The sequence below is a fragment of the Euprymna scolopes genome, chromosome 14 (genome assembly GCF_053919585.1).
Source record: "Euprymna scolopes isolate OS-2025 chromosome 14, ASM5391958v1, whole genome shotgun sequence".
In the NCBI taxonomy this organism is placed as follows: domain Eukaryota; kingdom Metazoa; phylum Mollusca; class Cephalopoda; order Sepiida; family Sepiolidae; genus Euprymna; species Euprymna scolopes.
The window spans coordinates 51,114,604-51,140,516 of NC_136495.1; the positions used below are offsets into that span (position 1 = coordinate 51,114,604).

A 25,913-nucleotide genomic window follows, 5' to 3' on the forward strand; every position below is an offset into this window, starting at 1 on the left:
TCTAGATTACCAATATATTAATAATAACAAGATGATAAAATGAACAGTTTAACTTGTTCAACAACGGTTTTAAGTTCATCCAATTCTGTTATCTGCACCACCTGATGAATTATTTCCTCTAAAATTCTATCTTTGATAAGGGAAAGATTCAGGAAGTTTCCCTTTAAACAATCCAATGCTAATAATAATTGTTTGAAATTTGGTCGAAAAAATTTTTTCTTTTTTTTTTTTTAAACTATTTCACTAAAGAATAAGTTTCGATAATTATTTTTCAGTTCATGCAAGATAAATCATTTAAAAGTGAAGATGAATTGTTTAAACATTTCTTCCGGCACAAAGTATTCTTTGCCCAAGGATCTGCCTTTTACTCAAAAGAACCAGGCTGGTTCCGGATAATCTTCACACAGAAGTTAGAAATCTTACAAATCGGTAAATATCATTCAATCATTCATCCATTCTTTTTTTTTTTTTTTTTTTTAATATAGACCGGAGGAAAATTCCAGCACAATGCTGTTGTAGTGAAGCAAAGACTACTACTACTACTACTACTACTACTACCACTACTACTACCATTACAGTATACTCTTGCCATTTCTCTTTCTCTCTATCCTTCCCTTTTCCATCCTTCCTTTCTTCGTTTCTATGCGACCAGAGGTTTTAGCCACTCAGGACGGAGAACAGTTCTGGAGAGAAAGAAGAAGATATAAAACATCCGAACTAAAACAAAGAAGGAGAGACGAGTTGTTCCCGAGTTATTAAACAAAATGAAAAATCTCGAACTTTCTATGACCCGATACAACTTACAGGCTTACTGTAACCTTGAATGCTGAAATGTATATAAAAACCGTTTCGTTTTTGAAATGCTTTGTTTCTTTGTTATTATTATTCCCAGGTCTGTTTTAGACCGTTCCAACACTCCCATCTTCTTATTAATTTCGACAACTCCCCAAGAGGGAGACCCGCCGATATGGTGACCTACCCAACAAAAGTTACATTATGGTAACCACCATATCTTTCCATATATATATATAAAATGAACTCATTTTCCCCTCTGATTTTGACCTTAATAGAATTAAAAATCAAGACATTTCATGCAAATGTAATATGCACAAACTGCAGCACAATAAGTGTTATAGGCCTATTACCTCTCCACTTCCTCGATAATCGTAGATTCCTATATTTTTCCTGCTGAGAGTTCACTGCCAAAATCGGTTAAAATCAATGGAAGTAGTAAAATCTATTCCCTCTAATAAATTTCTCCTTTCCCCGCCACCACTTACACTGTTGCAGGATCGTTCACAAGGGACAGTTACGAAGGAACACCGGTTTGGGTTTTCTTTACTTCATAGTTGCTTAAAAAATCTGGAATGAAATTTTAACGTTCCTTTTCGTTCTATGCTTTCTAATGGGTGAAACGCACCATGGACTTAACCGAATTGAAGGGTTATTTATGCCATTTTTTTTTCGCTTTTTGCTGTGTTTTTTTTTTGTTTTTGTTTTTCCGATTTCTTTTTTAAAGAAGTTTGACGTTTGTTCGCTGCCTTTCTTTTTGTTTTTGTTTTTTTTTGGGGGGGGGGTTGGTTTCGCCGATTTTTTAAAGAAGTTTAATATCGTTTATTTAAACAAGGTTATTACTTCACTTATTCTTTACTTTACTTTACCCCCCCCCCCAACACACACACCTCCAAACAACCGGGCAACACCGGGTACCCCCACTAGTTGTAAACATTTCCAATTAGCAAATTCATTTTATCTATATTTAAAATTCTGAAATCTCATATTTCGGAAACGAATTTGTAAATGGCTACCATTTGGAATGTTTACACGAGGCAAAGTCGGATGGAAATCCGCCAGCTTTGATTAAAAGTTTGTTAAAACTAAGCCTCCATCCTTTCACCATCAATGCTCTGATCCTTGTTTTTCCCACGTTGAAATGAATCTCTCTCTCTCTCTCTCTCTCTCTCTCTCTCTCTCTCTCTCTCTCTCTATCTATCTATCTATCTATCTATCTATCTATCTTTCTCTCCCCCCCCCCGTTAAGGATTAACCTTGCTTTGATAAGCTCTTAGATCTAAAATGAAAGATTTACATCTAATCTGTTTCTAACGTTCATGGAAAAATGGTTGGATCATTCTCCATTCTGCGTTGCTCGTGGGCCATGTCCCAACATCAGTTTTCTCTCAACGCTTCAACCTTCACGTTTATCTTGTTGTTGTAGCGATGTCTATAATGGTTCAGACATGTATTGCGGGTGGGCGGTATTCGTAACGTATTCCTACGTATTCCCCTGTCTAGGTGGCGAAAGCAGATTGAAGTACAGATGAGGACGTAGGTGAGAACCGTCAAAGAGAACTTCACCGCTCTAGAAAGTACCTGACTCTTGTGCATGACTAGAAGTCTGAAGCACATGATATCAAAACTGGCTTACCTCAAACTGACTTTCGCTCCATATCTAAAATGGAAGGCTTATACCCAATCTACTGCTAATCGCGCTAAAACTACTAAACTTATGGTTCAATCAGTTTACCACTTCGGAGAGAACCTGGCTCCTGATGCAATCTTGTACCTATATGATCGTCAGATACGTCTTAAGATGGAATACTGCGATCACATCTGAAGAAATACCATTGAAAACACCTTTCTTTGCTTTGATAGAGTTCAAGGCCAATTCCTTTGTTCTCTACAACCCGTTTATCGCAAAAGAAACGTTGTTAGTCTTTCTCTACTCTGTCATTTATTTTTTCATAAAAGGTGTTCGAACTGACCTTCAATCTCTGGTTCCACCCCGCGCAAATTAATCTATTTGCTATCACTGCAAAGAACTTACGTTTCTTTCTTCATATGCTTGGCATCAAACGGAATTTCAGTGGACAAAATTTCTTTCAAAGATCTCCCTGGCATTGCGGTCGTGTTTAGGACTGGATGTGCAGAAATATTATAGAGTTTTATACTTCGTATTGTACTTTTTGTTTTTGTTTTTTTTATATTCCTGCTTATTCATTGTCAACCAAATAATGAAAAATTCAAATATGTTGAGTAAGTTCATATGTTGTCATTCAAAAGATTGCAGAAACTTTTCGCATTTATTTTAAACTTTTTTTCAAGACCTTCTTTATTCAAAACTCTTTGTCTCACTATTTAATTTAAGGATTGGACCGAATCGAGCAAGCACTTACATCCATCGCCGGTTAACAGAGTAAATAATGGTAGGTATTTTTATTGCAACCTATAATTGTTTTTGTAATAATATTCAGCGTGATAATTCTTAGGTTACACAAAATTTAGGTTAGTGAATGGAATATTTAAAGTGAAATTTGTTTACATTTGAAATCAAAGCCTAATTTTTTTTTTTTTTTTTACAAGTTGTGTTTAAGGAAATTCGACATGTAAATTATTAAAATAAGCATGTGTGCTTTGTTGTTGGGAAAAGATGCGTAAAAATTAAAACGGATTTGGGATAAATGCGGTTAGAACAGTTTACTGATATTCAACAAGACCTCCTGCGATTTTCTTCCTAACAGAACTCACTGAAAATCGATAAGTGTGAGAGTAAGTAATAAATAACACAAAACCCTTTTGTTTTGAGTTTTCATTGTGTTTTAACCTGTGCAGGAGAAAATTCCACTCAAAATGATTAGATGGTCGATTGCTGAAAGAGAGTAAATGTAGATCGTCTACTCATCTACATATCTACATAATCATCATCATACAGTCCTTCATAGCTGAAGATGACTAGTCAGGGTCTCGGTGCTGTAACATTCCACGCTCTGTGTGGCAAGTTTCCGCACACTGTCTGTGTTTCTGATGTTTATTTTTCGCCGATATCATTTTGTTTCTCGACTTTCTGATAACTTATTTGACCCACTTTGCAAAATTGTTTGTTTACCAGATTTTAATTGACCATTGTCCATTGACTGATGGCATACAAAGAACCACACAAATTCTAAACATCAACATTTCAATAATTTCTCTGTCTCGTTACTTTCAATCCTTTTTTTTAATGAGGTGTCGTTCCTTCTGTAATAACTTATTAAGCCACAGCCACAGATCATGAGATCGGAACTGCCACATGCTTCATTGTAAAAACATTTCACATTCGTGTGTTTTGTCTGAGTGCTTCATAACCGTGATATATATCAAGTTAGTTTGCAGGCAACACTTCTCCCTTCTTAACTCTATCTAAATTCATCTTGGTAGACTTCAACCTTTGGGTCTTGTGCTATTTTGTGCATTGTTGGCAATCAATGCTGCTTAATTGTCACTGTCTTGAATTGGTTCAATGGAAAAGAGGTGTAGAGAGCAATTCAATCTCAGATATCCAGAGCAAAGTTGTTTCTTCTTCGAATCAGACTTCTGCCGAGAGCTCACGAAGATCGTGCCTTAAGGTTGTTTGATCTGCATGATATCTTTCGCCCTGACACCGAGATTAGCAAGAAAGGTCTGACAATTTATTGCTTTGTGTGTTCCAAGTCAAATCTTGACATTGTATAATTTAAAGGTTAAACATACACAAAAGCAACATTGTTTCCCTCGGTTGATGAATTCACTGTTTCATTCTTGTTACGTTCTTGATTGCCACACTTAAATATAGAGATGGACTAGAGAACGATGGATTCTGATGTTGACCCCTCCTGGACTTTCACCAGAACCTTATTAACCGCCCTACCTTGATCAGAGAAAGGGTAAAATTTTAGAGGTGATGTTATAGCTGCTCCATTTGTCTTGGCATATATTGGTGTCCTGTTATTTTTTGTTGTTGTTGTTTTTTGTTTGTTTGTTTTTTGTTTTTTTTTGCATGTCTCTGTTATTTGCTGAGTTGATGTAGCATGGGCTGCTTTCGAACCAGAAAGCTCAACAAGTGTGAACCATTGTTGTAGAAATGGAAAATGAAAGTTGTATGAAAGTGTCAGCTCAGAATATTTATGAGTTGTTCCCCTTAGACCAAATTCAAGTTATCTCCCCTAAATCATTACTGAGCAAGAAAAAGATGCATTCTTCTAGGCAAAAGTACACAAAAAGCAATTGGTTGAGGCAATTGTTTCTAAATGTGTCGTGGAGCAACAGTGAAAATAAGAACAATCAAGTCGAGGTTCAATTAAGGAACAAGTGTATTAACAATAATGTACAAAGATAGGAAAGCATGTATATCTACTGGGCACTCGGCTAGCAGTTGAAATGCAGTCGCATCTCTCTCACCAGTGTTGGAATTACTAGTGCTATTTATAGTGCTAATCGGTGTAAATTCCTCTGTTCAAGGAAGGCCGGTATAACACTAAATATCTTGAAAATAAGCCGCATTTACTTTACATCATCCATGCATTCTCTATAACATGTGTGTCCTGGCAATACATGCTCTTCTAATTATGTTTGGGACTATACCGTGAACTTTTTCATTATTGACTACAGTGGTGATTTTCACAACTTTTTATGCATTGCTTTCTATTATGACCCTCTTATGTTTGTAAATATATACATATACATGAAGTAAAAAATCAGTTTGAGCTGGAAAGTAAAAACTGAAGGATGGCAAATTTGAAGATCCATACTCAAACTCATAACAGTTAGAGAATGAATCCACAGTGTTAGTTAAGTTATAATAAAATCATTTTTAAGACAAAAATAAATTTGTCATTTTTGTATGCAAACGTTTATTCCCGCCTGCTTTCTCACAGACTGTAGGACAGAGCACAATAATTGAGACTATTCTAGAATTGAGACTATCCGTTCTCAGAGTAAAGCAGATAGGAATTGCCGACCACTTACCGAAGTTTCTAACTATATGCATCAGTACCAAAGTTTTGAGGATCTTTAAACACAGTGTGAGTGTAGAAAGATTAATAGGGCAACTAATTGGGACACATGTGATCCTTGTGACATCAAACTATCTGCAGTGCCAAGTAAATAACAGTGACTGATGTCTCCCATATCACTCATATCACAATGACTTTTATGCTAATTTGTAAACAATTAAATAAATCGATAATAAGCTTTTTAAAAGAACTTGTACTGTTAAATGTTATCCGATATTAGCAACAACATGCAACTTAATTTTTACAGAGTATTGCAGATACAAAACAATTTTTCAGTTTAGAATAAATATTCCCCAGTACCCATGTGGCAAATATTTGGAAATTTTCTCATGTGTCATTGTCGTTACATTAATCTTAAGTTAAACTAATTAATTAGAGTCAATCTATATCAATATTGTTGCTTTGAGGTGAATCGATCATGATTTGTTTTATTTTACTTTTTCAGGTAATTTCACAGATGAAACATATTTCACAGAAGACAAAAAATGAAACAGATATTTCATAATAGAAGACAAAAGATGAAACACATATTTCACAGAAGACAAATGATGAAACACATATTTCATAATAGAAGACAAAAACTGAAACATATTTCACAGAAAACCAAAGATGAAACATATTTCAGAGAAGACAAAAGATGAAACACATATTTCATAATAGAAGACAAAAAAAGGAAACATATTTCACAGAAAACCGAAGTTGAAACATATTTCACAGAAAACAAAAGATGAAACACATATTTCATAATAGAAGACAAAAGATGAAACACATATTTCACAGAAGACAGAAGATTAACTGCACACATTTTACAGTAGAAGACAAAATATAAAACTCATTTTTTTACAGAACATATTTTCTACTAGACTATAAAATATGAACACGTATTTCACAGTACAAAATGGAAGATAAACCGCACAAATTTTATAGTAGAATACAACTTTACATATATTTCCCAACATAAGACAGAAGGTGAACCACATATTTCGCAGTAGAAGTAGAAAATGAATTACATGAATCCAAATATATATGTGTATATTCATTCATAGCAACAGACTGACTAATATATATATATATATATATATATATATATATATATATATATATATATATATATATATATATATATAATTATAATATTTATCACTAAATGAGGACCTATTTAATACCATTATTTCAAAGGGGCTCGGGTTTATGTTCAATGTTTTCTAAATAACAACGTATTTTACATAAAATACAGCTCGAATAACCAATTTTGTGTGGACTTGTGTGAGCTGACTATGCAAATAATGAAAATATAACTGTACATTACACATGCAATTGGCAGACAGTAAGTTATTTTTTATCAATTGCTTTCTAATCTATCAACTTGTAACGAACGTTCTGTCCATATATAAGGATAAATAAAGCAATAAAAAACACAATATATTTATTTAATCATCAATGTAATCATCATTCTTTAATATGATCACTTCCATTTGTCAATAAACCTTTATCAATGCCATTCACATTTGTTCATCTTTAAAGATGTTATAATAAAAAAAAAATGAAACATTTTCCATTTCTTCTCTTTAACTAAATTTTAGTCTTTTAACATGGTTATGAAAGCGTCTAGACGGGTGGCAATCTGTTTATGCAAAATGCGGAGAATATGGTGGATGATTTTGAATTTATTATTCTACATCTTTTTTTTGTATGTGCAATATGAGATTTAGTGTTGACTAGTGAGGGATACCCGGCATTGCCCGGGGTGTTACAAGGTGTGTGTGCTCTTAAATCAAAAAGAAACCGGAGAGGGGGGGGGTAAAAAAAAGGTTTTGGTAAGTTGGTAGGATCGAACCCGGAGCCCTGAGGCGAAGTTGGAAAATAAAATGTGAAAAAAAACCTGGCACATTAACCGCTCGGCCAGCAAGAATGAGTTACTGAAAGATGTTTGAATTTATTTAAGTAAGAGGAGACTTAACAGGTGCCCGCACTTAATGACGTCAAGTTGAAGTCATAGAGTTAACATTTTGTGCAAGCGTTACAACAACAACGACGTAAGCAATAGCAATTCGGCAGTTAGCATTTTCTACGGAACAGTTTTTAATGTGGTCAATAATCCGGTTTGTTTGTTTTTACCTAACTTTGGGGAAAACCAGCTCCCCTGTTTATTAGGGGAGTGTCTCGTCTCAAAATGAAAGCAACCGTCTAATATGATGATGGTAAGCTGACATTGACCAAACGTTACATCGCTTTCTAGAGACCACTGGCTGTGGGTCAGTGATTCGAATCGAGTTTCGCTTTTTTTATACCGAAAAACGAAAGCAATATGCAGCGATCCTAAAATGTCGAACATTTAACGTTTCAAAGTCGGACAAATTAAATAGACGGGTGACCCCCATTCGTAACTTGTAGATATTATGATTTCGACATGATATAAAAAGTTTTAAAAATGAGCGACGGCCTCGACAAGCCGCCGAAAAAAATCCTTTTGCGGACATACACAAAAAGCGAACATTCATACACACATTTTCGCTTTTATATATATAGATGTAGTGTATGATAAGAGAGATAATACAGTTGTGGCAAATGATCAAGCATTTACAATCCATAAAGAATTGTGGTTAGGGTTAGGGTATGGCTAACATTTAAGTTCAAAATGTCAGTTCAAGAAATGGATTAGTCAGGTCCACCTGAAGAGCGTGTTTCAGTGCATCATGATTCAACCATAGTAGACCGCCTTATTTTTATCAATCCTGCAGGCAGTGGTGTAACAACATTTGGTGGGTTGAGAGGGTTAAAATAAATATGCCCTGATAGTAAAATCAGAAAAAGAAAACAAACAAAGCGAAATTTAGATAAGAGAAAAAGAAATTATTTTTGTTGTCTCATAATTTGGGAAAGCATGAAATCCTAATGTTTGAGGATATGAGAATTTGCATTAATCAAAGTTGTTTTTTGTTTGTTTGTGTTTGTTTGTATGTTTTTGCGTTTTTTTGTTTTTTTTTTCATACCAAGAATTTGGATGATCAGACGGAGAGAGGGAGAATTAGATAACAAAAACGTTTTTTGTAAATAGGAAACAGGGAAAAGATTCATTTCCAATAATTGAAATGCGTAAATAATGAAGATTAATTTGATACTAAAAGAGATTTTCCCGTAACTGAGGCTTACAAAAATTGCAAGAAATTATGGCGAGATAGTCTCAGTCTCTCTCTTTATTTATTTTGTTGACATCACTGAAGAACAAGAGTAGAGTAATCCCCATTTCTGAATCATGAAAAACACTTTGGAGTGATTTTTTTTACTGCACTTTTACCACTCCGTTTTTTGCATTCATAAAGAATTCCATAATGAATGTTTTTTTTTTCTTGAAGTAAACCTGGAGGTCAAAGCTTTAAGATAACATTGATAAAACTTGAAAGAAACTGAAGTACCATATATTTTGGCATATAAGACGATCCTTAAAGTTAAAAAATCATTTTTAAAAACTAATATTTATTAAGATACCGAGTGTTGCAATCTCTAGCCTAGGCTAAGCAAACATTGTTTCGTAATTTTATACAACCTATATATATAAATTTATTAAAATTTGTTCCAATTTTGTACCTTGTCTTATCTGACGGTCGTCTTATATACCGAAATATAAAGTATATCATTACTTTCGGCAAGTTTCAAGTCTAATTGAAACGTTCAGTACGTTGACATTTAACAATAGAAACGAATGGGACTTTTTTTTCCAACCAGGGTGACCATAAAATTGCCAATGGGAGGGTACTTTGATGATCATCTCATAAGTAGGAAGTATGATCCTGTTTGTGTTTTATACTCACCAGACCTTAAAACCCTTTCAGATATTTTATCTGTGAGTTATCTCAAAGATAATTTCCATCAAAACAATTCCTAGACTAGTTTAGAATTGAATAGGACTATCACAACCAAAATTAGAGACATACCAAAAGAGGTTGTCATGGAGTTATTGATAATTTTGCATGTTGTATCCAGATGTGCTGGCTATGCAGAGATGCAGAACAATAAACCTAACGTTGTTAGACATTCCTGATGAAAACTTGGACAAGTTAGTTAGACATAGACTGAAGTTTATTCAATATTTGAATTGCAGAAAAGTTTGTGAATTTTATGAATGATTCCATTGGTGACCATTTGGGGAGGGGGGGAGAGAAATAGTCACCCTGCATTTATCAATCGACTATTTTATGCCACATTCACATTCCTTCAGTTTTTAACAGAAAACCGATTCATTTTAACCTTTTTCTCTTGAAATAAATGTTGATCCATTAAAGTGATATACAAAATTTCTAATGTGCTAATAATCTGTTAGCACAAATTACAGAGAATATGATGGATGATTCATATTTTTTCCATGAATACTATTCAACATCTTTGAGATCTAGAATTATCACAATGAAAGATAACAGATGATACAAAATCGCTTTTCCAATTTTTGACAATTTAAAAAGCCTTTCCAATTTACAATAAAATGATTGCATAGTTCAAATTTAAGGCTGCTCAAGCGTACCAGGTGGGTTTGCATCAACACTGCTTCTAAAGCATCAGAATTCAACCTTCGTGGATGGCCTTATCTTGATTCATCATGTAAGCTGTAGTCTGTTTCTGAATCATAAAAACACATTGCATGTTTTTTTTTTTGTTATTTGTTTTTTTTATCACTCTGTATTTGGAATGATTTTGTTATTGCACTTGAACCATTTTGTTTTTAACATCCATAAAGAAAAAAAATTTAACACAGTGAATAGTTTGTTCGTGCAATATTAATTTAATTAACCATGGAATAATTAATAAAAAGAAATTAGGGATGAACGCAGCCAAAATTTATTATTTAAAAAATTTTAATTAAAAAGATCACATTTTTGTGCTTGAATGACAACCCAGAAAAAGCATTTGTTTTGATTTTGAATAACTGTAATTGAATTGTCAGAGAGTAATCAAGCAACTTTAATATTTTAATTACAATTTAAAAAGTTCACACACTTCATATTGGGGTGAAAAGTACCCGCATAACTGTGAGTTATCAGAACAACACAGAACAAAATTTACAAGGTTTTGTAATTCGGGTTGAACTGAAAGTTGCAGAAAAAAACAACTATTCATTAAATTTCAAATCACAAATTTGAAGGGTAAAATTTACAAATTATTTCTTTTCATTTTTACAGAATTGTCAGGTGATAATTTTCAGGTCCCAAGGTTAGCAAATTTAAATAGTTATGAAGGTACACTGACCACATTGTCAACAAAGAGTAAAACATGCTGTTTTTATTTAGTAAGAACTAGATCACATATGGCTGCTCAGAGTTAAACTAATTCATTCAGTTGTAAATAAATGAATATAACGGCATAAGTGGGAATTGATTCAAACAAGCCTTGTACATATTAATCCAGTATCTGGGTAGATGCCAAAGACCTTCAGATTGCAACTGTCCATTGCTTGCATTCAGTATGCCACCATCTAAAATTATCAATAAATATTTTTTTTAATCATCTACATCATAATTCAGGTCATAAAGGGTTCAAGGTTTACTTATTTAGATAAAACCAAGGTTCTCATTGTTTGACCAATCATAATTGAGCATAAAATGTGACACAGCTTATAATTAGTGAGTGAATCAAAAATTTCTCAATATAAGAACTCACATTTAGACAACTCAGGAGAAAATAATCAGTCTGAGAAACAGACAAACAGAATGAAAAAGAAACCAATGTCGGCGACTGCTCATAGAGAGAACTTCAGAAAATAGGAATTTCTAACAAACAAAAGTACAAAGTCAATTTCAAATTTCCCAACTGTGACATAATCCTTAAATTGGATTATGTGCTTTAAGAAAATTTTGAAACTTAAGTTCTAGACCGACGAAAAATGTATCTTTTTTTTTTTGTTGTTTGATTGTCGCCAATGTAAAAATGAAAAGGGGGAGAGAAAGAGAGACTAAACCTATAAAGAGAGGAAGTATAGGAGAAAGACATTCAGCAGACAAGTTAGCGAGTTGGCAGGTGACCCGGTCAGTGTCACACTTCCAAACCCCTGTTAGTTACTAAGCAACAAAGAAAGAAAAGAGAGAGGTAAGAAATGTATAGAGAAGAGAGAGAGAGAGAAAGAGGAAAAGAGACATTTTTGGTACAGGACACCCTGCCAAGGCGTCATGCCGAGCAGACGTGGACAAATTTCCACACCACCAAACGACAGAGAACGAACCGATGTTGACCGCACCATCAACAATGACAGAAAAGAGATAATGCCTGCGAGAACGAGCCGAAATATAGAATGTCAACTCCACAAACACGAGACACAGCACTCCAAAAATAACCGAAACATTGGATGAATACTACGTAGGTATACCGCATGTTACGAACTGTCGTTAGGAAGCGAACGAAACGGTGGTTAAACTCCCCATAGAAATGAAAGAAAAGAAAAAGAAAAACTGCAAGTTGTCTCTTCACATACTCCTCCCTCGTGTATTGAATTGGCGGGTGCTGTATTTTGCCATTTTGTCTTTGTTATTGTTTAAGGATACATTTTCGTCTGCATTTCCTTTTTTTTTGATATTAGAGTAAGATACCCCTTCCCCATCTTTATAATTTGTTTTTTTTTAATCTTATTTAACGTCATCCCCTCCCTACCATAGTTTATTTTTTTTGTAATAAAATTTAACTTTAAAAGTTGCCATTGTGTGTCATGTCTTTGTTACTTTCACGTGTTGTTCATTCATCTGTTGTACATTTTCCGGGTTTCGAAAGAGTCTCCCCATCCTTTCTATTTTAGCAAGATGTATCAAACCCAGGGCACATGTGTTTTAATGTTCAGATGTATTTCATGAATGTCTTATTATTTTTTTGTTGCATTCGTAATACAACGAAGACTTACCAGCAGTCAAATTCACCAGCTTGTCGGTTCTTCCCAACAAGAGTAATATAACCTTTTGCTTTTTATTCATGGAAATCACTCCAGACAAGATATGAAGCTACTTGATATAAGAAGCTAAAAAAAAAAATACCACTTCAAGGTCAAAAACTTGCCAGTGATAAGTACAGCTGTGACAACAGAATATTCTTTTCATTCTTTTGACTCTCAAGTATATATCCGACATAGTAAGACACAGTCAATCAACCAAGAACCACACCAGTCTATATAAAAACATACAAGATATTAATGGATATATACTGAAGAGGCAAAACAATGAAAACAATATGCTATTGTCACAGCCCTAGTGATAAGTGTTAGATGGAATAGAATCTGACCCAGAAAACACCAATTCTTCCCTCTTTATTAGAAACTTTGTTCATAGAATGAGGACTAAAGGACAAAATAAGGGAAGTGGGAGTTACAAGGTTGCTGGAAGTGAACTCCAGATTCATTTTCTTTTTTTACACAGTGGTCACCACTTATCAAGGCCCGGAAGCCACTCAGGGATAAGGGTTATTGCAAGTACATTACATTATTCTTCTTAAATTATAAACTTGGAGTTGAGTTAGTAAGAAACCCTTGAGACTTAAACCAGAAATGAGTTTCTGATCAGATTGTTTTCATTCTTCTCCCTTACATCTTCATAATTTTCTGTCCCTTCTTCATTTCTTTTTTCAACTGAAAAACGAATGCATTCCTCTAATCGATCCGTTTTGAAAATATAATATTGTAGCTGTTTTGTTTTCATTTTTAGATTTATTTTTAGTTATCCACGTCATTTCCAAAAAATGAAAAACATGTCTAACTTACAAAGATTTAATTTTTATATGTAGTAATATTTGTTGTTTCTCACTTTGAGGTTGCCAGTAGAACTGACCACTTACCCACATTTTCGACTAAGTTGCGTTAATACTCAAAGTCTTGCGGATCTTTTAAATACATAGTGAGCACAGAGCGATTGACAGAACAACTAGTGGTCCTTGTACAACCAGACTACATTTGATACCTTATACCCAGGATACGACATTGACTGACTATGGCATATCAGATGCATGATATTTTATTTGTTTGGTGTGAGAATGGGGTCAAAGATCCAATTAAGAGAATAGAAAAAACCTAAAAAAAGTATTAATTTTAGCAAATTTCAAATAAAATTGTGAAGCTAGACAGCTTTATATCTGATTAGAAAACTGAACATAACTTTTATTCCTCCTATTACTAAAAGAATAACAACAGTAGAAGTTGTGTTTTGAAGAAAAACAATTACTTGGTAAAACACATTTATATACAGGGCTACGTTTGTTCAACACTTGTAACTTCTATGTTTTTGGACCGACAATTATTGTCAAGTTCTATTGGTATATTTGGGTCTAGTGATTTCAAACCTAAGTCTGGGAATCCATCTCTGAAAGACATTTCTTTATAGTGATCAGAAAGTAATCTCCGAAACCCATTACCCTTGGCCTTGTATTGACAATTTGGCGTTTCTAAACTGAGTGCGACTCAATAGAATTAAATCAATGCAGTTTAAAAATGCATTATCGTCATAATTTGTGACGTTTGTAATTTCCAATCTGTGGAGATTTGTCACTCAAGCTTAAATGGAGAGTGTCAGACTGAAGATTTTTTAAGGTCCCAATTTCAATCACAGATCTCAAGATCGATTTTCCTTACTTTATTTTTGTTGGAAATCTATTATTTTTCATTAATATGTTATTTAAATAAAATATGAAAAAGCGTAAACTAGTAAAACCGATACATTACCATCTCTCCATAAACAATTCACCTATTTTGACTTTTTAACAACTTTCTGGACACAAAAGAAAGCTTTTTGATAAAATACATAGAAGGGAAAGAAAAACAGTTTAAAAAAATAACAAACGATTTATTAATGCCAACACTTTATAAGGCTGTTATTTTCTGTGACTGAATCTGCTCCTTTTTTTTTTTTTATAATTTGTGTTCAGAGTTTTATTTTTTTTATTTATTTACATTTTTCTCAATATACATTTAAAAAACTTTTTTTTTTATTATTATTAAAATAAAAAATGCAACAAGTGTAAAAACTCCTGGACAATGCCGGATAGGTACAGCTGTTTAAAAATAAGGCAGATATTTTTTTGTTATATCAGAATAAGTGTCATTGTTTCTAACTATCTATAATTGTCCTTGTGTACACACATGCAGACGTGTATATTTTCATAGATAATTTTCATTTGCATTTTCTTTTTTATCAATGTATCCAAACGCATGGATATTTTATTAAGCTGTTTGGAAAATACTGTCCGATTTATGACTCGCTTATAAAAAGTTGGTTCAGGCTGCAATTTCTGGAATGGTTTATACAAAATTTTACAGGTTTACTAATTGCTGTGGATTCTTTAATAAAGTCCCAAGAATTCGTTTCAGAATACGATTTGGAAACAGATAATAAACAAAACAAAAAAAAAAAAAGGTGCCTATATTTCTCTTGTAAGAGTTCAAAACTTTGTCATAATGCTTTCCAAGAAAAACTGAGCATGAAAAAAAAAGGATCAACGAGTGATTATTGGCCATTTCAGAAATTCTGTCGCGGTAATGAGAGCCTTGATAATGAAGGTGGAGAAATGTCATGTACACTTGACAATAAATATTTGGTACTTGTGCAGTTTACGACCCATACTGAAATTGACATTTCATCGGTATCTTCCAGTGGTGTATTTAAACTGATGGAAGATGTTGAAATGTTTAGCCAATCAGATTATAGCTGATGACAATTGTCAATAATGAATTGAATGTAGCAATCATGAATTTCATTGTTAAGACAGACACTTTGGTGTTATTGAATTCTGTCAGAAAAGAAGACCTTATACAAAAAAAGATAAATTGCAGATCATGGTATTTTTCACCCTAATCCTATGTAAAAGAAAAAAAAAAAAAAAAAAACACCCTAACCTAGTCATTCAGGTTCAAAAGATGTACTATAAAAAAATAATCATTGAAATAAAAATTAATTTTGTTAACAGTTGTTTCATAATATTTTCTTTGTAAAACAAATATTTTGTCATAAAATTTTCATACAATGACTTTTTTCTTGATTTAAAGGTTTACTGAATTTTTCTAGTTTGATAGAAGTACATTTTTTTTTTATTAATTTTCCTTTGTGATTTTGAGATCACAAAGTTTTCATTTGGATTTTTTCTGTCATTTATGTAAACTACCGGAAGATGCCAACAAAATGCCCATTTCAGAACGAGGCATAAATTGCACAAGCATCAAACATTTGAAAGTTATTGTCAAACAAAACTCATGTTAAAGTTTTTATCGAAGATATTTCATGTTAGTATTTCAAAGATGACTGATCATCTGCCGCAAACTAGTAAATGTTTATGATTCCGTTTTACAGGAGTTCCTCTGAAGCATCTGTCATCATATCTTCTGTTTCCTTTTCAACATGTTCCTCTTCAGCTTCCCCTGTAACTGTTGAGGCTTCATCAACCGGGAGGTTTGCAAGCTTCCCTTGCAAAAAGAAAATCTTAGTGTTTTTCGAGATCTCTGTAACTTCAAACAGAAGACGATCTCCCATTTTCAATGTACTGATATCCCATAAATTTGATGCAGACTGAAAGATAGTTGCGTTGAACATTTCATGGACGACGCACACCAAATGGCTTTCTCGGATCTCTTTAATAACACCTGTCAGGATGCTGCCAATGTGTGGTTGAAAGAGGATGTAAGTTACTTTGATTTTAATGAAAAGGAATGGACGGTCAGCAAGCAAAGAAGCATCCGAACTGACGAGCTGGAGGTCTTCGTAAGCCAAAACGATTCCTTTTAATCTATTAAATAAAAAATTAAAATATATGAGACAATAAAGAATTTAAATTTTGTTTATTTATATTTTTATGAGACCAGAATTTCAACTTGTATTCGATTATAGTACAAATAAGCAATATTTGACATTGTTAAATAAACCCTAAGAGACAATGAAAGAAGCATACAACAATGAAGACAAATGAAAAATCAAATGTTGAAAAAGTATATTTGGATGAGGAGATTGTTCAATGGTTTTGGATAATTCCATTTCAAATCATCCAGACCATGTTACCCATATCTTTCAAATTTGATTCAAACTTTCCACAGTTGTTGGTATCATAAAAACTAAACAATCCTGAAAATTTAAGTTTATACTGCCAAAACAAAACAACAAAAAGACATTACTTCCATTATTTATTTATTTATTTTTTACAAGTCACCACTTATCAAGACCTGAAGGCTACTCGAGGATAAGGATTAATGAATGTTAGGTGGTAGTGTAGTAGTCGTTAATGGTGTAAATTGAGTAGAATTTGATTATTTAAGGGGACAGCTCAAAAAGAACTTCTTTACATTGGACTTGAAGGCTACCATATTGTAGTCAACTGGAAAGCATGACAGAAGAACAGAGTTTCACGTGTGGTCAATTTTAAGAAAAAAGCTTTGTTCATGGAATCTATTTAGCACTTTTGACTGTCCAATCCAAATCCGAAGCAGCATTCACCCTAGGTAGGTTAAACCAGCTTTCTCCGAAAGAGAAAGTTTCATGGGAATCATCACACCTGCCTGAAAAGCTAGAAGCAATGTAGAATTTCCAACCACCAACCTTACTTTGTCAGTTGCAACGATTCATAGGACTTGTAAATTATTATCGTCATCTCAGACTATTCAGAGATCCTATCTCCTCTGATGAATATCATGCAAAATACTTACACTTAACAGAAAAACATTTCATGCATTCAACACAAATCCGCATTGACAAATTGCCCCAAACTCACATATCTCACTGACAACATTCACACTATTAATTGTAACCATTGATGTAAGCAAATCAATTGTAAGCACAATGTATGTATGTCAGCGGCATTCACCTTAGGCGGGTTGAACCAGTTTCCCCAGAAGGAGGCAGTTTCATGAGAATATCAAGTTCACAAACGATCCCCAATCGCATGTATACTACATCAGGAGATTGATAGCACTAAGCTACTCATATCTTTCTTCTCAACCAAGCACAACCAAAGTATAGCACATTTTCTAGGGAACTTTTAGCAATCTACCTTGTGGTCAATCATATGGCTGAAGGCAGATAATTCAGAATCTACATAGACCCCAAACATATACATTATCTTCACACCTGAACAAATACATACCTAGAGAATCTTATGACCTGAACAGCTATCAACTCATAGTAATTTTGGCACTTTCCCAAACTATCACTAAAGACTTTCTTAGTGATGATTTGCTCATACATGAGTAAGCATTAAACATAACTTTGCCACAGACTCTTGAAACCATTTCTGACACTCAATTATATCAATCCCATTTAATAACAAAAATGAATACTGCACTACGGCTCTAATACGCAGACCTTATGTCACACTTTAACATATTTGTATTTTTCACTCGCTTTCTCATCTACGAAAAAGAGCCACCCTGAACACAATCAGCAAAAGATTTGTATGGCTCGAGATGAACCAAGATGACTTTGAGCTAACCACTGTATAAACTGCCAGTGTTACAACGTTCACTGACACACCAAGTCCCCTATTGAAACATTAAGCAACCCCCATGCCAGGTTCTCTCCTCTGCAGATAAACTTTGTTGGACCACCTACCAGTTTGTAAGGATTATTGTTATTTGCTAACAATCGGTGAGCAATCCTGTTAAAGATATCTCAGTAGGCAAAATCATCTTAAAAGCATAAATAGATACATATGGTGTACTCATACTCATCATGACCGATAGTTCCAATCAAAGCTTTCTACCGAATTTGACCTCCTTCTAGACACCACACACATACAAAACAACTGCATCCATCCCTGCTCCAACAACCTGGTAGATTTGAAGATTTGTCTTTGATCTTCTTATCAGTAAAAATGGACACAAATTCAGAATAGGAGCATATGAGCAAGAAAATTCAATATCAAATTATTTTTACATCCTGTTACTTTTTTCTTTCATACAAGAAAAAAAAATGGCGGTGGTCAGAAAGTTTGTTAAATTTTGTGCAAGTTCAGAATTCAACTTACATTAAAAGACAAAAATACAGAAAAATCCTTATGATGTACCTGTGATGAATGAAAATGCCATATTCCAAAAATCACTTAAACTGAGAAAGTAGGTTTTCTTCACTAAGAAAATCAAATTTCATGAGGAAGAGCAAATAGTGTTGTGTCACTCAGCCATTTTTAATAAATATCACTGGTTACCACACTCTTAATCTCTTTAGAAAGAGAGATAATAATTAGCCTTGTAATGGCTACGATTTACTATTAATAACTAAAAAGAATCATAAAAAATTGATTTTTTTTAAAGAAAATCCCAATTTATGTGTTTTTTTGAAACATGATTTCTTTTGATCCACAACAGGTACGTCCATTTTTTTTAATTCTGAACTTGTACTATAAATTTATATAGGTAATGGATTCCCCTTCTAAAATATTTTTTAATAAGAATTGTCTAGTTATTGCTAATTCATCATCATGCAGTCTGTCAATCTTGACAATGACTAGTTGGGGCCTCAATGCTTTATCCCTCGGTGTTGGCGTAGTTTCACTCCATCACCATAGGATTTTCCACCTTGTCTCCAAACTGCAGTTTAGATGTAGTATCTGTTGCGCATCAGATAGACACCCTCTGAACCTCCAATGCTCATGTCCAGTGGAGCGAACCTGTGACGACTGGCAGCAGAGGAGGCCGCAGCTTTTGGCTGAAAGTAATCTCAGTGAGGTAAACAGTCGCCCTATCGTGTCCGCTACTACGCCTTTTCTTTCTGGATGAGGTTCCATAGCCTTTTAAGGAAAACTGCAAGGCAGCAGTAGGATTTGAAGTCAGAGTTCCTATCTCTTAGCCTTTTGCTATGATAAGGCCCACAAGGCAGTGGTGTTTGATTTCGGGGTTGGTTTCCCCTAGTCTTCGCCCAATCAAGGGCACCCACAAGACAGTGGGGTAGGGGTTGGTAGTGTGCCAGGGCATGTCCACACATCGGTGGGCCATAACGCACTACCTCTAGGGTCCCCTACTACTCAGAGATCTCCTACAAGTTTAGCCTGGGTCCGTAAGGCACCCAGTTACTGCGTGTGGCCAACGTGGAGGCACTGTAGGAATCTTGATGATAGAGAGGCAGGGAAGACTTATGCATAGCTGCTCCCTTTTCACCACAAGGTTAGCCAGCAGTGTTAGCTGGAAATGAGAAGGCATGCAAGCATGAACTTAACACTAACTTATACCTAACACACTAGATGCATCACATCCCCCTGCCGGATTAAGAATCCAAATGCACACACTACTGCTAATTATACACGGAATAAAAAAAATTTTTAAGGTTGGTGAAAACAAGTGGTGGAGGTAAATAATGAAGAAGCATCACAATTAAATCGTGGTGCTCTTATGGATCCTGGGTGAAGTTGACCAACCTTGCTGGTAGATTCTCATGAATCATTTATTGCTAATAAGAGAATCAGGCAAAAGTTTAATTGTCAGACAATAAGTTGAAATACCAGCTAGAAAAAACAAAAAAGGTTACACTGGGGTGTTTTTGACAAATTATTGAAAGATAGATTCACGCAGTGAAATCAACTTTCTCTGATAAATGAGAAAGTTAATTTAGTAAAGAAAAGAGAAAAAAAGGAAAAAGAAAAGATATTCATTTACAGTTCTGTTTTAGAAAAGAGAGAAAGAAGAAAGGAAAGTTATTAAATTAGAATTTCTTTCTGCAAGAGAGGACACCAACATGCCATGTGGGAGAAGAAGATAGTATATGATTATTAGAAGATGAAAAAAAGATAATATAGAGAAAAGTCGTTGGCGTAGATATAGTAATTGCAGTAAAAGAGGACAGAAATAAATTGTCAATAAAAGAAAGTTTTTTTTTTCGGATGAGTGAGAGCCTCCTTCACAGTTCCTGAGGAATCCATGCTTGTTCCAGTTGTAATTTGCCCGGACTCGAGATCAAATTGCCAACCAAACTTCACCCCAAGGATTTAGCAGAAATGTTAAATTAAAACAAAATCTTCAGCCAATTCAAAATGTATTTCATAAATCAGATGAATAAGTACATATATATTTCCCCAAAACTTCTGGCCTTAATGGAGGGGAGACTAAAACTTTCTGCTATGGTTTCAAATGATCTGAAATAACAGCAAGGGGAGACTTGGTTCCAAATATTTCTCATATCTCCTCTCTTTTGGAAATAGGGTACCATTATGAATATCTCCAGTATCAAATAATCTTTATACACTGTGAAATTTACTCTATGTATGAAAATCAAAGAGAGGAGATATAACATATGGGACATTCCAGCCCTGATCACCCCCTCAGATTTTTTTTCTTATAAACACCTCATAAAATTTAGGTAAAAACTAAGGGAAATCTGCATTTCCAGCTATATTTGAATAAAGAAACCCATTTTTTCAGAGGTTGATTTCAGTCCAGAAATAAGAAATCTGCGTCACAACACTATTTGGAACCCAGACGTTTTAGAAAATTTACAATTTTGGAGCTAAAAATAATCCTTTTGGGCCTGAATTTCATTCAAGTATATTTTCAAGGATGAGGAATCCAAAAATCATAATTAGAAAGGCACCAAGTGAGAAGAAAGATCTCATTTTGACCAATTCATGTGCAACCGCGGTACTTTTTCAGATGTCGTTCGGCCCTCTAAAGCAGAACAATAAAAAGGATAACTGGTGCTTTTCCTGAAACAAATTTTAGATTTTTTTAAATAAAATAGGATGAAACTTTCATAAAATCAAAAAATATCTCTTGGCATTACTACTATTCTAGCGCATTAAAACCCCAAATGTTGGTATTTTTCAAAAAATTTCTCAGTTTAAGTAAGAAAATCGCGATATTTGCGACAGACTAGTGTGATCTTGAGTAGTAGAACAAAAACACAGAAATCTTTGCTGAAAACATGGGGACGAATGTCAATTGAGAGTGAGTGTAATAGCGTTTTTACCTGGAATGAATTTGTTCGAAATTCTATTATACTGCACAAGCATCTTTGTTGTATTGTAGCAGACACAAATGGACCCCTTTTCTTCTCGCGCATTCGCTTCCTCTGAGTGAGTGATGAGGCGCTAGACTGTCCAATCTGAGGACTTGCGCACGAATACAAATTGACCCCTAGGGACCAGACAGCTTCCGGTCCCAGAAGAAAACTCTCTCTTACGCTACCAGCCTTCGTCGGTGCTAGACGCCTACCCGGAGTTAACCAATTTAAATTTTGTGGTGAGCAAACCCACGCACACCACAAAACATCATATTGAGACCACAGGTGCTCCTGTGTTCTCACGCCCTCGTCGCCTTCCTGTGGATAAACTTAAAGCAGCGAAGGCAGAATTTAATCATATGCTACAGTTGGGAATTATACGCCCCTCGTCCAGTCCTTGGGCTTCCCCTCTGCATATGGTTCCAAAACGAGACGGAGATTGGCGTCCAACTGGGGACTATAGACGACTCAATGCCATGACGGTACCTGATCGTTACCCAATCCCGCATATTCAGGACTTTGCTTCCTCTCTGCATGGCTGTAAGACTTTCTCTAAGCTAGATCTGGTTAAGGCTTACCATCAGATCCCGGTGAATCCGGCCGACATACCCAAGACTGCGGTTACAACCCCATTTGGAGCGTTTGAATTTCTTACTATGCCTTTCGGCCTACGTAACGCTGCCAGTACTTTTCAGCGCTTTATGGATGAAGTAGTGCGTGATTTAGATTTCGTCTATAACTATATAGATGACATTCTCGTGGCTAGTGCCTCACCTGAGGAACACGTCACTCACCTCCGCCTACTTTTTGAACGGTTTCAGCAATACCAAGTGAGGATTAACCCTGGTAAATGTGTTTTCGGTGTTACGTCACTAGTTTTCCTGGGCCACATTATCAGCCCAGACGGTATATCTCCGTTGCCGGAAAAGGTGAAGGCTCTACAAGACCTTCAACCGCCCACTTCACTTCGCCAACTTAGGCACTTCCTTGGTCTGTTGAATTACTACAGACGCTTTATCCCACACTGTGCGGATCTCTTAGCTCCTCTTTCCGACCTGTTACGTAACAGGAAGAAGAAAAACGAGCAGATCTCACTTAATGAGATCCAACTTAGAGCATTTGCGGAAGTGAAAAATAAACTAGCGACGACATCTTTGCTGGCACATCCTGTACCCGATGCCCAGTTTTCACTGGTCGTTGATGCATCGGGCACAGCTGTAGGTGCAGTGCTGCAACAGCAGCACCAACAACAGTTACAACCCCTTGCATACTTTTCGCGACAGCTGAAACCGGCCGAACAACGTTACAGCACGTTTGGCCGCGAACTACTGGCAATGTACCTCGCAGTGAAACACTTCCAACATTCACTCGAGGGCCGACAATTTGTGATCTACACCGATCACCGTCCGCTTACATACGCACTGCGTGCTAAGCCGGACAAATATTCTCCCCGCGAAACACGTCATTTGGACTTTGTTTCGCAGTTTACTAGTGATATCCGACATATCGCGGGTGAGCAGAACGCAGCAGCAGACGCATTGTCTCGCCTGCCCATCAATTCTCTGTCCTCACCATCGGATATCGATTTGCAACAGATGGCCTTGGACCAGCCAAGTCTGGACACGTTGGATCCATCGTCACCTGAATTCGGGACTTGCAAATTCGCATATCTGCCCGTGCCTACTTCTGACACGCAGATCATCTGTGACACCTCAACGGATTCACCTCGACCATTCGTTCCAACGACCCACCGTAGAGTTGTTTTCGACACTCTACACAACCTGGCACACCCCGGACGCAAAGCCACAGTAAAGCTGATTACAGCTAGATTTTTCTGGCCTAACATGAGGCGTGACATCATTGCGTGGTCACGTTCCTGTGTATCCTGCCAAAAATCAAAGGTGCACGAGCATATCCGCGCACCCCTTGGAACATTCAGCACCCCAGACGCTCGGTTTAGCCATGTTCACATTGACTTGGTTGGACCATGGCCGGTCAGTCAGGGATTCACTTATCTCCTGACCTGCATAGACCGTTTCACACGGTGGCCAGAAGCCATCCCACTTAGTGACATTTCGGCTGAATCTGTAGCGCGAGCCCTTATATCAGGCTGGATATCGCGCTACGGAGTTCCCACTACAATCACCACTGATCGTGGTGCACAATTCGAATCCCACCTATTCCGGGAACTGTCCAAGATCCTCGGGATCACTCGCATTCGGACAACAAGCTATCACCCTGCTTCAAATGGGATGATAGAACGCTTCCATCGCCAATTGAAAGCTGCATTACGCGCTTACCCTGATCAACAGCGATGGAGCGAGTACATACCGGTCATCCTTCTTGGCTGTCGGGCATCAATCAAGGAGGACCTGGGATATTCCGCAGCCGAACTGGTCTATGGAGCACCTCTATCGTTGCCAGGTCAGATGCTGACCCCGATAGAGGATATATCAACTGACACAGCTCTATATGTCAACAGACTACGAGCTTATCTCAGTAAGCTACCGCCGATGCACCCTAGGGAACAGACCATTAAATCTTTGGTTCCGAAGGACATAGCGACATGGACTCACGTGTTCCTTAGAAAGGACGCAGTAAAAGCCCCCCTAACTCCACCTTACACTGGCCCTTATCGCGTGCTTTCACGCACTGATAAAACTTTTATCCTAGACATTAGTGGTAAAAAAGAGACAGTATCGGTAGATAGGGTAAAAAGAGCCTTTCTGGACACATTAACACCTGAGCCACACATTCCTCCAACATACACACAGCATAATCATACACCTGAGGTAAATGTTCCACGTGAGAACAATTATGTGACCACTACACGTAGTGGTCGACGGGTACATTGGCCGAAGAGACTTTGCAAAACAGTGTATTTCTGTTGAAAAAGAACATTTTTTCTTCTCTCCTTTTTAGAACAGAACGTTTTGTGCAAATATTCCAACTTTTCACAGAAAAGTAAGAACATTTTTTTTTTCTGCAAGAAAATAACCTAAAGAGACGGACATTTCTTATTGTATTTTTCTTTCTGCTATTTGTTATGCTACCTTTCTCTCTGTCGGCTTTCAGCCTAAGCAGGGGGTTATGTAGCAGACACAAATGGACCCCTTTTCTTCTCGCGCATTCGCTTCCTCTGAGTGAGTGATGAGGCGCTAGACTGTCCAATCTGAGGACTTGCGCACGAATACAAATTGACCCCTAGGGACCAGACAGCTTCCGGTCCCAGAAGAAAACTCTCTCTTACGCTACCAGCCTTCGTCGGTGCTAGACGCCTGTTCTCTTCGCTGCTCCTACTAAAGGTATTGACGACAGCCGCGGGTTGTAACTACCTCGTTAGGCAGTGGAGACCCGACTCTACTTTCTTCCTTCAGTACGCTTTGCAAATAAACCTTTCCCTTGTTAAGTTGAAGAAGTTGTTTGTCATTGTTCATAGAATTGTGTTATTTTATTTTATTAGGGAAATTCCCTAAAGTATATTAATTTTTTCACCCCACCCCCTTTTGTTAGCTATTGTAAAGATAAATGCCCGATGTTTTATGCGCAACGAGAACAAAATACTGGGAACAAGTGCCCCCTCACCACAACGACAACGCATATCATAGTAGCCAGTAGCCACGATTGACGGTCACTAGAACTTACGCTACCACGTGTCTACACAATAAACAAAGCTACGTAATATAAAATAGAATCTGATTTATTTTTGTTGCAAGAATTGTAAGCTCCAGAAGTACAAAAATATAATTTAACAGCACTTATCAATTTTTATCCAAAATGTGAGCGAAAACTAAGAAAAAAAAAAGAAATATAGTATAGACATCATTTTGTTTATTAAAAGTTCAGAAAAAGAAGACTTACTCCGGTTCATAGTCATTAATCTTTGAATCCAATTGTTTTGAAATACCTTCACTGATCGAACCAATAAAAGCGGGCGATAGGGTCATATTCTGCTCCTTTGTCACTTTCACGCATAACGACGTAGGGTCTTGTGTCAATAAATTCGCCTTTTCTCGGCCTATTCCTTTCAGGCGATAACGATCGACACCCATCTTGAAAAAAGACAGGAAGTAATTCTCTATTAGCAGTTTCGTATCTTCGTTATTTTCGTATAAAAATATCTTCTTTTTTCTTAAAGTTCATACAGAAATTAGTTTTAAAAATATGTATTTTAAAA

General features: G+C 35.9%; 2 protein-coding genes across 2 annotated transcripts in view; one reads left to right on the forward strand and one right to left on the reverse strand.

The window, feature by feature from the left end:
- Positions 1-6,399, forward strand: part of LOC145292996 (1-aminocyclopropane-1-carboxylate synthase-like protein 1) — an 84,922-nt gene extending 78,523 nt beyond the window's left edge. The window contains exons 13-15 of the mRNA XM_080139249.1: positions 276-429; positions 3,149-3,206; positions 6,256-6,399. Coding sequence (XP_079995375.1) covers positions 276-429; positions 3,149-3,192 — 198 coding nt within the window. The 3' untranslated portion in view covers positions 3,193-3,206; positions 6,256-6,399. The remainder of the gene's footprint in view (positions 1-275; positions 430-3,148; positions 3,207-6,255) is intronic.
- An 8,194-nt stretch (positions 6,400-14,593) lies between these two features.
- On the reverse strand, positions 14,594-25,811 carry LOC145293000 (DNA-directed RNA polymerase I subunit RPA43-like). The gene is made up of 2 exons (XM_080139255.1): positions 25,598-25,811; positions 14,594-16,547 (listed from the first exon to the last, which is right to left on the reverse strand). The coding sequence occupies exons 1-2, from the start codon at positions 25,786-25,788 to the stop codon at positions 16,109-16,111; spliced, it is 630 nt and encodes a 209-aa protein (XP_079995381.1). The 5' UTR covers positions 25,789-25,811; the 3' UTR covers positions 14,594-16,108.
- Between the last annotated feature and the right edge of the window lie 102 nt (positions 25,812-25,913).